The sequence below is a fragment of the Nannobrachium achirus genome, assembly GCF_963921795.1.
Source record: "Nannobrachium achirus genome assembly, chromosome: 8".
Taxonomy (NCBI): domain Eukaryota; kingdom Metazoa; phylum Chordata; class Actinopteri; order Myctophiformes; family Myctophidae; genus Nannobrachium; species Nannobrachium achirus.
This window is the reverse complement of record NC_137817.1, coordinates 16315992-16332301: the sequence shown is the minus strand read 5'-3', so window position 1 is coordinate 16332301 and position 16310 is coordinate 16315992. Positions and strand designations below refer to the sequence as shown.

At 41.7% G+C, this 16310-nt stretch overlaps 1 protein-coding gene across 1 annotated transcript; it reads right to left on the bottom strand.

The window, feature by feature from the left end:
* Positions 1 to 2494: 2494 nt before the first annotated feature.
* Positions 2495 to 9359, bottom strand: LOC308289958 (F-box only protein 40; the record flags this gene model as incomplete). The annotated part of the gene is made up of 3 exons (XM_080731738.1): positions 2495 to 2656; positions 6855 to 8732; positions 9324 to 9359. 3 exons carry the CDS (start codon positions 9357 to 9359, stop codon positions 2495 to 2497), a joined length of 2076 nt encoding a protein of 691 aa, XP_080587864.1.
* Positions 9360 to 16310: the final 6951 nt, after the last annotated feature.

Sequence of the window (16310 nt, the reverse complement as noted above, 5' to 3'; positions counted from 1 at the left end):
TCCTGATGAACAAGTCAGCGTGCCTTGTTCCAAATCGTCGCATGCATGGATGTTACACAGAAATTGGTGTCCAGAAAAGTGTGTCCGCAGCGCGTATAGTTGCATCATGCATGGTTGATGACTTGATGTTGCATAGATATTGCCGTACGGGGCTTTTGGTGTGACACTTGGGTAGCTTTCCTTTTTTTTCTTTTTTTATCGGTCACCATTAACCGTTAGTGCTTACCGGTAACCAATTTCTTATCGGTTAAACGGTAACGGTTAACCGTAACGGTTAAATGCATCCCTATGCATTTTTAAAAGCTCTATATCTGTAGATATTTTGGTATGATAACCCTTTCTGAGCCACAGCTAAATTGGTGTTATTAGCTGTTAAAGGTGGTGTCCCATTAACTTTACTAGGCATACAGGAAAAAAAAGGAAAATATTAATCTGCTTTAAGTAGCATATGAGCGGTCAAACTATTTTTTTATATTTTTTTCATGATTCTGAATCCATTGCAAGCATGTGATTTGCACGAAAAACATTCCTTGGGCTAAGAACAGCCCCACAAAACTATGGTTTAATGATGAGTCATCACTTTTCCCCTGTGGATGCACTCTTACTTGGTGGGGAGGGAACAGATGGTGGAAGTCAACGGAACCCTGTCACCCCCCCCTCCCAGTAAACTGTGGAGTACCTCAAGGGAGTATACTAGGACCACTGTTGTTCTTAATATACGTAAACGACATGTCATCTGCTTGTGACTGCAATCTGTTTCTGTTCGCGGACGACTCGGCTCTCCTAGTCTCAGGCAGAGACATATCGCAGGTTGAAAAGGCCCTTAACTGTGAACTTAACAAGATCTGTACCTGGCTCAATGACAACAGACTCTCAATTCACCTAGGCAAAACTGAATGTATCCTCTTTGGATCTAGTCAGAAACTTAGCCTAGTTGAGAACTTCACAATTAAAGTAGGTGACACTGTGATAGAAAGAAAAAACTACATCTGCTACCTGGGTTGCATCCTGGAGGCTAACCTATCCAGTGAAAAAATGACCACCAAGGTAATCAATAAAGTCAACCAACGAATTCGCTTCTTGCAAAGGGTTGCCCCGCTGATCAATATTAAATCCCGAAAGACACTAGGAGGTGCTCTTATTGGGCCCCTCATTGATTACGGAGTCCTTGTCTGGTATCGCGACGCCCCAGCTGCCTTAAAGTTAAAGCTCCAAACAGCCCAAAACAAACTAATTAGGGTTGTGCTTGGTCTCCCTCCTCAGACCCACCTTACCGATCATCACCACGAAAGCGTGGGATGGCTCAAAGTAGCTGACAGAGTACAGCATCTTGCAATGGGCCTGGTGTACAAGATACACTACACCTCCAAGATTCCCATGTACCTGACAAACTACTTCTTAAAGGTCAAGGATATTCACGATCACAACACCACCAGAGGCAGCTCCACTAATCATCATCAACGTAGATTTAACACTAAACAAGGCTCTAACTCGTTCTCCTGCTACACCATCAACATGTAGAACGCCCTTCCACAAGCCCTAAAGGAGAGCAAATCCCTAGCCTCCTTCAAAATTGGTATGAAAAGTCACCTTCAGACAGCTGCTACCCGTGACTTGTAAATAGACTAAGCCCCATGCTCCCCCCCCCCCCCCCCCTTTTTTCTCTTTTTCTGCCTTTGTATTTGATGTTATGCTTTTGAAACTGATATTATCCTAGATAAAGTACTATGTTCTATCCGTCTGTCTTTCAATGTTATATGAGATACTTAAAGTGTGGTTCCTGTGGAAATAAGCCTCGGCTTTCTAGGATCTCCTTTTAGTTGACCTTGTACCAGTGATTTGTACTGTCATGAAACTGTACTTTTTTCTATTGCAAACTTCTAATAAATTCTTCAATCAATCAATCAATTTCACAGTTTTGTGGGGGACGTTTTTAAGCCCATGGAATGTTTTTTGTTTAGCAGCTGATAACATCAATTTAGCTGTGTCTCAGAAAGGGTTATCATACCAAAATATAATCTACAGATATAGAGCTTTTAAAAAATGCATAGTAACCTTTGCCACCTTTTGGAGAGCGTCATCTCGTATGGCCCATGAACTATAAGTCATTCCTTGTTTGAACACCAGCCATGGAACTTGGTATGTCCATCAGCTCCATCTTGGCATCTTCTCTATTAGCCTACCTAAACTTGTCAAATTGTATTACTTGGTCATAGGCGCCGAGTTTTGTCCACGCCACCGGGGGCAGAACCCATATCAAGCATGTATACAGGCCTATAACATGTATTACGACACGATGTGACATAAGTCTGATTACACAATGCTGTACCCACTCCAACTGTATATATAGGCCTACTGTACGTTCCCCATTTCAACTGTTTTTACATGTTTTATTACGTATGTTTTCTCAAGCCAATAAAGCTCCTTTGAAATTGAATTTGAAAATCGACAGCAGGAGTCCCCAGCAGGGCCGGAGGTCAGAGAAATGCATCCATCAGCGTAGCGGCAGTGCCCCCACGTCGCTGGGTAAAGCAACGGGCTCCGTGCGCTCGTCTCTTTGGTAGAAGGAGCAGACTTTGAGATGTTCCGACATGGACGGGACGTCGCTGAAGCACCATCTGTCCACCGAGGAGAACACACAGCTGAACTCCCACACCTGCAGAATTACACATCAGAATGAAGTCAATCAAGAATCAACTTTATAGTCACTGGTTTATGCGATGTAAAGACATTTGTTTTTGCTTTTCTTTTTGTTTTCCCAGGAAGGGAGAATAAGAAGAAAACAAGAGTGGGGGCAGAGAGAGGGAGAGCAGGGAGAAAAATGTTTAAGAGAACAAAATGAAAACAATCTAGATATTTGCATCGTCGCTGTTGAGAAAACCAAAGATTTACTTTTCAGGATTCAAATTAAAAGATAGCAAAAACTTGCAAATCTACAAAACTGATTGCATCTCGGCACATTTTGAGCTTGTAGATGTGCTATTTTTTTTGTTTGACAAAGAGCATTATTTACAAAAATATGAAGGTTGCCTCGTGAACAGTAAAAGTATTCACATTTTTTGTTTCTACCAGTAGCTCTGCTACTTTTGATGCTTTTTGTGTGCTGCTGTAGGATGATCAAGTAGGGTGAAATTGACCAAAAAACACAAAAAGTTAAAATATGGAGATATCGCCTGACAGCAACAAGATACAGTATGAGGTTAAACATAAGGATCATGGGACACATGGCATGGGTAGGTCCACATAGCAGCAGGTATGTGCATGATAGGTGATGGTGTTGGTAGCCGAGGTGTTAAAGTAGGATCCCACTGGCATGACAGCCATAGCAATCTGAAAATAGCAGATCAACAAGCTCAAAACGTGTCACAACGCAACACAGATGTGAGCTTGTATATCGGCTATTTCAGGCGAAGATATCTAGTGTAGCGCGAAAACTGGAGGTGAGCTAGTATAGCTAAAGCCCAAGGGAATCCAATCAATAAGTATCAGGTTTATTAATTCTGATAAAATTTCGTTTACAGATCATGATCAAAGATTTGAATGTTTGCATGAAATCATCCATTCTAAACTTAGGGAGACATTGTTGGCCGGAGTAGCCCATCATGAACACACCGAGTTAGGGCTTATTGTCCCCTGGCAGGAATGCCCTGGTTGCATTCCACATCTCTGATATCATGGGTAGGCCTATTCTCTGTGTCCCGTGACTGCACTAGCCTAGCACAGCTAAACAATCCACCCATGTTAACAAACGGTGGGGATGGTCTAGACTCTAGACCACCCCCACCATCTAGACTCTAGAGCTTTCCACTAATAGACAACATGGGACTTATTTTCATACTGAGGGCTGGGGGTGCATTCCTCATGTTTCTGTCTTTGTATAGGAATGTCACCTGCTGTGTTTAGCAGTAGCTGATAGTTTGGGTACTGTAAACAGTGACAGTGACTCCCCCTCCTCAGCTCCCCTCCACCCCTCCGCCTCCCCGCAACGCACACAGAACTGAGAACACACGCCCTTCCTTCCCGCACACAGAACTGAGAACTCACGCCCTTCCTTCTCAGTGGTGCAGTGTGTAACCAATAGAGTCTATTTAGATTTCTTTTGTGAATTGTCAGTCATAAACAATAGGCTAAACATCTAACTGGTGCAGTTTATAAATGCTACAGAATTTTTATATATGTTGTTGTCTAATAGTAATCAATGCTACAGAGTGTTTGTTCACAAACAGGGGTGTCCCAGTCTCCCAGTTTCTCCGGATATTTAGTAATAGCTTAGGATACCATTTTCATCCAATCAGGGGAGAGAACTCACACGGGATACAGGATAAACAAGTCAAGTTGGAAGTAATGAAACAATTAATGGGTTATCTCTCCCAAGTGGGCACAACCACTTGAGGCAGGGAGACCCACTGAACAGACTATGATTACTATTGTTAATATAAAGCTTTAACTTTTTAACAACAAAACATATTACTTACACAACCTTTAAGTATATCGCCAACTCCATTTTTCAACTTTTTTATTTATTCTTTATAATAAATCAGTGTGTGTGTGTGTGTGTGTGTGTGTGTGTGTGTGTGTGTGTGTGTGTGTGTGTGTGTGTGTGTGTGTGCGCGCGCGCACGCGCACGCACGTGTGTGTGCGTGCATGTGTGTGTGTGTGTGTGTGTGTGTGTGTTTTACAAATATTGAACCAATGAAAAGTATTAAAAAACCTTTGTGACTAAACCTAACTCCACTGGATCCTCAAACTGTCATTCAAACTAACTTGGAGAACTTTGGAGATAGTTGTTTTTTCCATCATTGATTAATTAGAATGATGAAGTCAGACAAAGAAAAAAGAATCTCCACATTAAAGGTCAAAAACCTCCTAACTCCACTTGAGCTGTATTTGGTTAAAGTGATTATAATATAATACCTTCAAGTATCCGACAATGTAAATAAAGTAAACATACCAATTTTGAGGCAGTATTGTGTTGTAGCTCCGTGGTTCTCAACCTTTTTTGTGACCCCCAAAATATTCCTATATTAACTGGGAACCCTCCCACCCTGACGAGCACTAAGAGTTGAGGCATTACATTTCGTATAACACGGTTCTATTGTGAAAATAGCAGATCTACATGCTCACATAGATTGGCTATTTTCACAATTTCTGCCACTAATATTTGACAATTTGGCCAATGTTTAATTTGTCATCAACGCTGTGTGTGCTAATCAGTCTCTATTCATTTTAGAGGTATTAAAAAGTCCTTAAATTGACACCTTAGAAACGTGCATATACCCCCTATACACTTAAAGTTCATGTTGGTTTGTTTGCTGTTGAGTGAGAAAACAATGTTGCACATTAAGTTAATCATCTGGGGACCCCACTAAAAAGAAAAAAAAAAAAAATGGCGACCCCTCTGGGGGTCCCGACCCACAGGTTGAGAACCACTGTTGTAGCTGGTTTCTGCCTGACAGCAGAGATAATCAACAAGGGCTAATCAGTCTCTATTCTAATTTGTGCGGGATTAGAGCGTCATCAACGCTGTGTGTGTGTGTGTGTGTGTGTGTGTGTGTGTGTGTGTGTGTGTGTGTGTGTGTGTGTGTGTGTGTGTGTGTGTATGTGTGTGTGTGTGTGTGTGTGTGTGTGTGTGTGTGTGTGTGTGTGTGTGTGTGTGTGTTTCTGTGTGTGTCTCTGTGTGTGTACTGTACACAGACAGTTTGCTAAATACAAACTTATTACTCATATGCCAAAAATAACAGATCTACAGCTATAAACCAGGCTTTACAGTGGCACAGCTGTGCTTTGTGACTGTATGAACTGCATGACTTCACAGTGACAGTTGGAAAATGGGAAACAAACAAACAAACGCATGAAGGGAACTTGAACTTGAGCTTGAACTTGAGCCCTTACGAACTTGCAGTTGCAACATTACAAGGTTTTGAAGAACAGGGTGGACACTCTAACGTTAGAGGATTCAGAGGAAGTAGTTGTAATTACATTGCATGTGAGAGAAATACAGTAAGAGTATTATTATAATGAGTAAAGTTTTTGATCCATTTATAGAATTAATTTTATACACCTTATTTACCATCAACACTTGTCTGTTTCCAAAAATGTATTAATGTAAGGAGAATATGATTGCCAACTGAGTTATGTTCATAACTAATGTCATCATAAAACACAATCAATTAGCTGATTAAGTTAATCAATTAGCTGATTAAGTTTCAAACTGTACATCAGTCATCTGTATGAACTTCTCAAACTCCTGTACAGTTGTGATGATTAATTACAGTAGAGATAAGTCCACCTAAAGCTTTATGTCCTGCACAATACATTAAAGGTTAACAAAAAATAAAGTGCTCCTCGGAGCACAGGTCTCCGCTAAGTCAGGTAGGTCATTGTGGGCCAATGTTCGGAATTCACCAATCAGGATGGAATATGAAAAATCAGACAGATCCGTCTTGATCACTTGACTTAAATCATGCAACTTAAAAACTGTGTTGGGTGTTCACAAAAGCCTGAGTAGACAATAAAATGTCCAATTTTTTAATGTGTTTTTTTTTAAGTGAACTTTAATGTAGGAAGTTTAAGGCTTAGATATTTAACCTTGACCCATATGGGTCATATATTGTATAAGAACACTGTACTGTATGCAAAAGAGAAGTGTAAACCACTTGAACCCCAGCATCCATGTTCACAGCTGCGTCCCGAGACTCCCGACGGGATGCGCTGTGAGCTTGTAGATCTGCTATCTTAAAAAAAGAAAAAAGAAAAAGTTTCCCCCAGAACTTTTGGGGGCAATATTTTTGTTGAAGAGAATTGGTGTAGACGGGTTTAGAGGATTAAAGTGGTTAAAACAAACAAATACTTGCCTTCTTGAGATATCTCCACGAGGTCCCCCCGTGGGAGTATGTTTTCTTCTCCCACTTGAGGGAGACCATTCCCCTCTCCTGCAGCAGGCTGGAGCACACCTCTCTGAACAGCAGGGAGACCTGTGACAGCTGGCGTAAGGTGAAAGCGTCCAGGTAGCCGGCTATGTGCTGCAGGATCTCAAAGGGCAATCCGGCAAGAGCATCTGCATTGCGAGCACGCTCTCCTCGCCCCGTGCCAAGGGCCCCCCCTCCCTGGTGAAGTGACAGGGGGACCGCCGGTTGGAGGGCAAAGGTGCCCAGGTCGGAGCAGTATCTGACCGTAGCTCGTTGACGGCAGGGCTGGAATCTGGACTGGATGTAAGTGCAGCCCAGATAAGCCAACGGGCATCTCTGCTGGAACCAGCCATCGAGGCCCGCTTGTATGTCCAAGTGCACATTCTTGAAATGGGAGTGGTACTCGTTGCGGCGGAAGAAGCGGCCGCAGTCGCGGCTGAAAGCAGAGCTCATCTTGTTATGCCTTCTGGTGACGGATTCCGTTTGGATGAACATGTGGAGACCTCTGGGCCTGTTCACGGCGACGTCGGCGAGCGACGCGTCGGCCCTGAACGGAGCGGAAGTGAAGTCGTACGTTTGTGTTCCTATGTCTACGTAGAAGCCGTCCGTTACCGAGGTCTCTGAGATAACATGGCCCTTCAGTTCCTTCTCCAAGGCGCACAGCAACGTGGTGCTTATCTCATCGCTCTTGGGCAGCTCCTCTGTTGGCACTCCCAGATCTGAGGTGTCGACACTTTGACACTTAGTCTCGACCTTGACCGAAGGGTCCTTCAGATGATCGCGCTTTGCCCGGTAGCTGGTGGGAACGTTAAATGTCCGAACGGTTTGGACCTCAATAGGCTCCAGGGCACCGTAAACAAAATCCATTTCCCGGGGGGTGCAAGCAGAGAGCTGGCCAAATTGAATTAACATCGGCCCATTGTACAACAGATACGAATTAAATTCTCGGAGAGTGGCTTCTTCGCGTACTTTGGCCAGGACTCCATCTTGCCACGGTGCGGTGCCAGCTGCTGCATCCACATCGACAACCGGCTCCTGCCTCAGGTGTGAGTCTCTGGTCTCCTCCTGACTAACTGATGAATCTTTCTCTTCTTTTGCGCCACCATGGTCTGGTGTGTCAAGGTTTTTGACGGTCTCCTCGCATCCTTGCATCTCTTTCCTGAACATTCCCTCCCAAGAACTGTATTTTTGAATATTCTTCACATCTTTGTTCTTGGCAATGGCATCTCTCTCTTCTTGACTTAGCTCTCTATCCTCCTTCGCTGCACAGGCATTTCCTACAGATTCACTGCACCATAAACCGCTAGCACCTTCATCATCACAACTTGCGCCTCCGATAGCCATATCGTGAAGAGGGGGTCCCTCAAATTTCTTTATCAATTCAGGGAAAAAATCGTTCATTTTGATGGACCTGAACAGCAGCTCTTGGTCCCTGAGGGCCATTGCGACGTCCAGTTGTCCCTCGGCCTGTGGGACCACTGATACATTTCGGTAGAAAGCCATGTCTGTGTCGTCGGAGACGGGAAAACGGATCCATTCCTGGGAACAGCAGACAACGCTGGCAGGACAGACTTCCAAATGCTTGGCAAGCCTGTGTCGAAGCATGGTGAAGGGACAGCCATATCCCACGTTTAAGCAGGGCACCTTCTCATTGCGGCAGAGAAGCTGGTGCTCCTCTTCCTTGCACATATGCAGGACGGCACCGCAGCCTTTGCGGCACCTGATGACGGGACATGAGACAGATGACTTCACGGGGGCCCGACAGTGTGCGTTGTAACACTTGGCACAGTGCTCATGCTGCTTAGGGATCTGTCTGCTCCTCACCTTTAAAGAGAAATGATGTCTCAATAGACATTTCATACATAAACAAAGTCATAGCACTATATATATTTTATATACCACGCACGGCGCACGCACGCACGCACGCACACACACACACACACACACACACACACACACACACACACACACACAATTCACACATATTTTGATCCATTCAATTACAGTATATTTATTTAAAAAGGCCAAGCTTTCTATTAAAATTTTAAAACAAAGCAAAAACTTACCATAGTGACTCACATACAGGAGGAGTTGACCATCTGAAATTGTTTTCATTCAGTCAATACCATGAAATAACCAGAAAAGTTGCATCAAATCTATGATAATAATTGTAAATTAAAAAATTACATTCTGAATAGAATAAAATACAATGATCAAACATGTTTAGATATTGGGCAATACATTCCCCATCATGTATAAATTAATTTCTCTCTGTTTGTTTAAAATATATATAATACTTACATTATCATAGTACCTTAACAGTAAAAGTACAAAGACGATGTAAATTTCTTTCACACATAATCTGTTTTCTTAAAGCAATCACTAAAAGTCAACAGCAGGATAACACGTTCTCACCCTTTGTCCCTCAGTGTCTTTGTGCCAGTGTGACATGAACCTCAGAATAACCTCTGCATATACTTTCTACTGTCTGCATGCTATAAATAGACACAACAACACAAGTTATGACCTTCTTATCACCCAGCTGTGACACAGTAGCCTACAGCTTGCTTTCCAATAGCATCATGGCTATTATTATCTTACTCCGATTGGCCAAAGGGTGGCGCTATAGCAATCGTCTGAACATACAAACTTTGAACAGGCATAATAGTCATGCCTCGTTTGGCCCCTAAAGCCATGAAAATTGCTTATGAAAAACGTTAGCGTTTTGTGTTTTGCACATTGCCTATCAGATAGGCCCTATCGCATTCCTTGGCCCCCGTATTGCTGGTTGCAGCTATATTCATAGCTGCTGTTGATGTTATTATTATTTTAACTATAGGGTACATCACACACACTATGTGTATTAAAGGCAGTATATCGTCTCTGTCGCGTGGAAACCTCACATGCTCAAAATTGTTACTTTCAAGGATTTCTTTGCTCTTCCCTGTGGAAATACTTCTGCTATTACCAGTGTCAGTCCACATTATGTGGATTATGCGGTTGTCACAGACTGACATTTTGCACCTCCATTAAGACCTGGAATTATTTTATACTTTAGCTATTGAAAAGCGCACTGAGTGCCGCGCTGCGAGCTTGTAGGTCTTCTAGTTTGGAAAAAAAAATTTAGGCTAGGTATATTCTTACCAGTTTTGAGCGGCTTCCGCCTGTACTGTAAGTGTTTTTTCAGGGCGGTTTTAAAGGATGTTAGGGATTGGCTTTCGGTAAGGCATTCCACATTTTGGTGGTCTAGCAGGAGAACGAATTTGACCCTTTGTTTGAGTTGACTCTGGGTTGAACATGATCTGTGGCGCTGCCTCTGGTGCTTCGCACAGTGACACCGCAGCAGCTACACAGCAGAGCCCTGGGAAAAGCTCTAGTAGCCAGGGACCCAGTCCCCCAAAATGGCAGAGTTCTGCCGCACTTTTTATTTCTGTTTTATCTATTAGTTTGGTCATTAAAGTCCACAGAATGAGAGGTCTGCTCTGCCGGAAACATCGCGAAAAAAAGTTATGGCCATTTGTATATTCAGTGTCCCATTGACTCCACTACACAGGAACAGATAAATATCAAAAAAAGAAAAGAAAAACTGCTTTAAGTAGCATGTGAGGGGTCAAACTAGGGGTTCTTCATGATTCTGAATCCATTGCAAGCATTTGTTATGCATGAAAAACATTCCTTGGGATAAATTTCGGCCCCAGAAAATGGTGAAAAGTGATGAGTCATCACTTTTTTAAAAACCTTTTTTTTTTTGACGGATGGGGAATCAACAGAGCAAGGAGTTAGAAAATGGGAAAATGGGGATTGCTGATTCAAGCTGAAAAATTATCTGAGAATATAAAATAACTTCAGCATTTTGAATAGATATCATAAACCTTTGTGTCTGTGTTCGTGAAGGGTTTCAATTTCTCCTGAAGTTTATGGTATATGTTTTGACCACTAGATGGTGGTCTTTACCCACTGCTGTAATGAATGAATGAATGAACTTTATGTTGCATAAAAACAAGTTTAAGAACAACACAATTGGAGCAAACCCCTAATAGTCCAGTAATTCTAGGCCAAAATTAGGCTAAACCTAAAACAAATTGCAATAGTAGCAAACTCAACTGATTTTGTATCCTCAAAGTCAATATGTCCTAAGTGAGAGAAAAAAAGTCCCAAGGAATCCCATCGGGGGAAAGTTTTGAAAACGACCTACCTACCTTCACTTACTATACACTACATAAAGGAAAAAATGACTCCCAAAAAAATCTGCTTTAAAGGAGCATGAAACACAAAATCACTTTTTCTATAAATATATATTATATCAATGAGTCACTTGTGATAGGGAGCAGTGATATGGTTCAATTTGCCCATAGGCTTGGGGATTCAGAGCTTTCTGCTGTCTCTGTAGCTATTTCTGTGTACTTCCAGTTTCTAGGTCCAAAAGAAATCTTTCGCGCCACTCATTAAATATTAGCTATCACTGTTCTGTGGTGTAACGTGACGTAGGCATATCTAATTAATATTAACGTTTGTTTAATATAGAGTTGTATCAAGGGGGGGCGTGGTTTCACTGTATGCTTGTTTCTGCCAGAGAGAAGAGCAGGCTCTGTCAACAGACAGTTACACTGTGTGGTGCCTGTGTTATTTTCCGTGTAGTGTAGCCTGTGTGTGTGTGTGTGTGTGTGTGTGTGTGTGTGTTTGCGTGCGTGCGTGTCGTAACAGTGCACGCACACACACACAACGTCCACACACGGAAAATAGCAGATCTACAAGCTCACAACGCGTCGCTTTCGCGACGCGTTGTGAGCTTGTATATCGGCTATGTATGTAGCCTAGCTAATAGCCGTAGAGCCGAAACCAACGTGTTTACATGAGAAGCTATTGCTGCTACGGCTGTTAGCTAGGCTACATAGCTACATATACAAGCTCACAACGAGCTTGTAGATCTGCTAGTTTTCGTGTGTGGACGATGTGTGTGTGCGCGCACTGTCACGACACACACACACACACACACACACACACACACACACACACACACACACACACACACACACACACACACACACACACACACACACACACACACTACACAGCAAATAGCTATAGCGCTAGCCTAGGGTCCATTCTTCACTGGTTCCGTGGTCCAGAGCTGGAGAAAGTTTGTCCATGGATACAAGCTCAGACAGCTTGTTTGTAAAATACTTCCCCATTATAATTGGTTATAGAACATGGAGTTGCCGAATCTTTATACTTTTTACACCTCCAATGGCTGGTTTTAAAAAATGTTTCCGAAATGGAAAAGCACTGCAGACAGCCCAGTGAGCCCACTGCTGACAGCTTCGGTCTGTCTCTCTCTGATAGAAGACGCTTTACTCCGCCCCCTCGATAACCACGCCTACATTTTAGAAATCTTTTCATATTCTCAAGTCTGATAAAACAAATTAGAGGCGGGGTTTCATCCTCCTTTAAGTGGGATGTGAGGGGTCAAACTAGGGGTTTTTAATTATTCTGAATCCATAGCAAGCATTTGTTTTGCACGAAAAACATTCCTTGGGCAAGAAATGACCCCTCAAAATGATGGTTTAGTGATGAGTCATCAATTTTCACAGTCTTTTGGGGTCCGTTTTTAGCCCAAGGAATGTTTTTCATATAATGACTGGACTATAAAGTGCGTTAGACAAGACAATACATTAAGATAATATGAAAAATCACACAGTGGTAAGGATTTCTACTTTAATATGAATTCTAAAGCTGAAACACTGATTCTTAGTTGACATTACAACTATCTAAGTATGAGTGCACCAGCACCAACTGGCACACCAACATATCAGATATCAGGTCAATAACATGCTCAAATAATTCAAGTGTCCATGCCATGCTTGAAGTAGTTCTCCTCCCAAATTCTTAGGAATGCAACAAATACGAAGAACTAAAGTCTCCATGGCATGAGTAATAAATAGGAAAAAAAATTGGGGGGTGAACTACTCCTTTAAGTAGGATATTGCATTAAAGCACTTAAAGCCATCTACAATAGATTACAATAGGCCTGCCTTGAGACCTAATTCGTGGAATTAGGTATGCCAACATGTTCTACTGCCTTTACTATAGGCCTGCTGCCTATTTTGTAATATCTGATGACTTATAGCAACCCCTATAGTATTTATAGGAACTCACCAATAGAACTCACTACATGCCTAACAACAATGTGAGCATTTTTTGTACGTCTTTGTTAGAATAAGCCGCAGGTATTTAAATTACTCCTTAAACTTTGCTCCTTTTGTTCACCATTCTCTGTTCCTTGATCTGTCAAATATTAATATTTTAATAGTAGGCCTATACCATTTATACAGTATACTAGTGTTACCAGGCCTGGAATTTCATCATTTTAGGGGCAAGGCCACTGTGCCTTATTTGGGCTTGTCCATTTTTGCCAGACCCAGGGGGTCGGCCTACAAAAGGCTTTGTCGGTCTGTCGGTCGGTCGGTCGGTCCCTCTTTTCCTCAGTGTGCCTGTGTTTGCCTCTGACTGCTCATCTGCCCCTCCCTTCCCTTGCTCGGCTGATTGCCTTGAGTGCCGTCACCTGTACAGGACCAGCTGAGTTGAGTTGGCTGACGAGCTGCTGACACTATAAATTCCTCAGCCCATCTACAAGCTCAGAAACATTTCCAGCTGCTCAGCCTATACAATCCTGTGTGTTCATGTGTTAGTTCAGTGCCATACTAGTGAAAACAGCCGATCTACAAGCTCTTGCTATTAAGTGTTGAAAATGTTCCGCCCCAACTCTGTCAGAGTTCCCCTTAAATTTGTTAACAATACAGGCTCTCCTGATGAGCGCAACCTTTGTTTCGTCAATAGCCCTGTGCAGGCTCTAATGGCTTTCACATCCACTAAGGAATACTTCCTTAAGTTGCATGATTCAGATCTGGTAAACAAGCCTGTCACTAATGAATTTAAAAGAGTCCTTCAGACTACAGGGGGGGGGACTGTGTCTCTGGCAGTGCTGAGGAAGGTGCCCCCCCCCTTCCTTGCATTCTGATTTTCATTGCGGGTCTGGCAGAACCAGGTGACCTGGTCTAGTTTAAGGGCACAAAGGTCAAATGCCAGGGCAGGAAATAAAACAAGATTTTAATCCATTGAAATAATGATTTGAAATGAAGGGTTACATTTAATATCTGCTGTGAAATAAATACATTGGTATTTACAATCTTATGCTCAGCCCTGCAGATTATCAAACATATTGGATTGGTTTAAAATGGGGACTCAAACAAGACACTGGTGTCTATTGACAAGACAGAGACAGAGGAGAAAGAAATCAGCTGGGCAGGGGCATTAAGGCCACTGTGGCCTCAATACATGACATTTTTGGAGGGGCACAAGGCCAAACTGAGGGGCAACGACGGCCATGGCCTTCATGGCCTCAATGAAATTCCTGCCCTGAGTGTTACATTGAGATTTGGCTCCAGATCTATACAGTACCCTGCATGAACAAAAATGTTTCAACAAGACGTCAAAGAAAAAAGCATGGTTCTTCTCTTATGATAACATGTTTAATGAATCATAACAGACATGTAAGGCCCTGGCAAGGGGAAGCAAGCAAACAAACACACTGTGGTTTTAAAAGTAAAGTTGAGATGAGGATGTGTGTGGTTACAGCACTGCACGACATGCATAATTGTGAAGAATCGACTATGAGAGAAAGAGCTGTGGTTAAGCTCTTGGCACAAACCTTTTCAGATGGGGGTCTGCACACGGGGGCAACTACGTGCACAGGGGGCTGATGGGGTCGCCAACAATGTTTGCCAATAATATGGGGTTGTATGATCAAAGTTTGTGAACCCCTGCATTAATACTGTACATACATACGTACATAGTCAAATAATTAGCACAAAGTTCAAAATGCAAACACTGCAAATGAATGTTACACATTACAAACGTTATGTACTTAAACATGAATGCTTTGTTCACAATATTGTACGGCAAAATTAGCTTATACCTATAAATGTTAACACTCTGTTGATTTCATTATTAAGAAGTGGACACAACTTGTGCAATATTAACTTATCAGTATTAACCCCATGAATACCGGCGTCTCTATTGATTCTAGGATGAACATTGTGTGAACAACTTGTGGTGAAAAGACGAAGAGTACAGTATGTACTGTATTGGGGAAAGGAGGGGGCCGAGTATAGAGTCATGGGCAGTGGTGTAAAGTAACTAGGTACATTTACTTAAGTAATGTACTTAACTACAGTTTTTAGGTTTTTGTACTTTACTTGAGTATTTCCAATTTCCAGTACTTTTACTTCTACTCCACTACATCTCAAATCCAAATATTGTACTTTTACTCCACTACATTTATTTGAAAACTTAGTTACTAGTTACTTTGCTGATATAAATTATAATATTAAAAACATACATTTACCGCTTTAGTCCTATTTTATACCTAGGCTATTTGAAAATAGCAGATCTACAAGCTTGTACAGTAGATCTGCTATTTTCAAACATTTTGTCCTTTTACATTTTGTACTTTTTACCAGAGTACATTTTGAAATTCCGGACTTTTACTTAACAGAGTATTTCTACATTGCAGTATTGATACTTTTACTTGAGTAAACCACTTGAGTTCTAAGCTTTTCCACCACTGGTCACTTGATCAAAGTATAGGGTTTAAGTGGTTAAAGAAAAAAAAAAAAAAAAAACGTTTTGTCATTTTATCGTCTAATCAGGCTTTGATTTGCTTGATTCAATATTTAGATATTTGATGTAACATTTACATCTAATATCTAAATATTGAATCAAGCAAATTAAAAACGATTCAGGGTGTTCATAAAAGCCTGATTAGACGATAAAATTACCAAAAGTCTTTTTGAAAGACTTTAATTATTACATTTTGATTTCACAGATAAAGAGGTTGGCATGGGAACAGGTATTGTCATTCCAGCTATCTAAAGGGTTAGGTGTGTACAGGTAGTTCTCAGCACAATCTTCTTTTCCTCCACTATTATCAGGTTGTGGACGAAACCAGAAACTGTCAAGACAGAGTACAGGCAAATATTTTGTTATTTTCCATAAAGCTGACACGCAATTCAAATTCCTTTGTTTTAAAATGTGACTCTAGTTTCTTGTATTATCATTTGCAAGGTGATGATGGCTTTGGAGTGAAGATTCAACTCCAATTCAGCTCCATTTGGAATTTCCAATTAACTTTTAAGCTATAGTTATTTAAATAAATACTTGTACATAACCCAAGGACAACTAATATTATACATATGCTCTTGACTATCATTTTTGATACCTTTGAATCAATGGCGTTCCATCTACCCATTTCCACACTCCTTCTTCAACTCGGTCAGTCAAACCAATCCAGACTCTTTTGTCAAGTGAAACCACAAATTTCTGCAGCAAGAAACATGAATTATG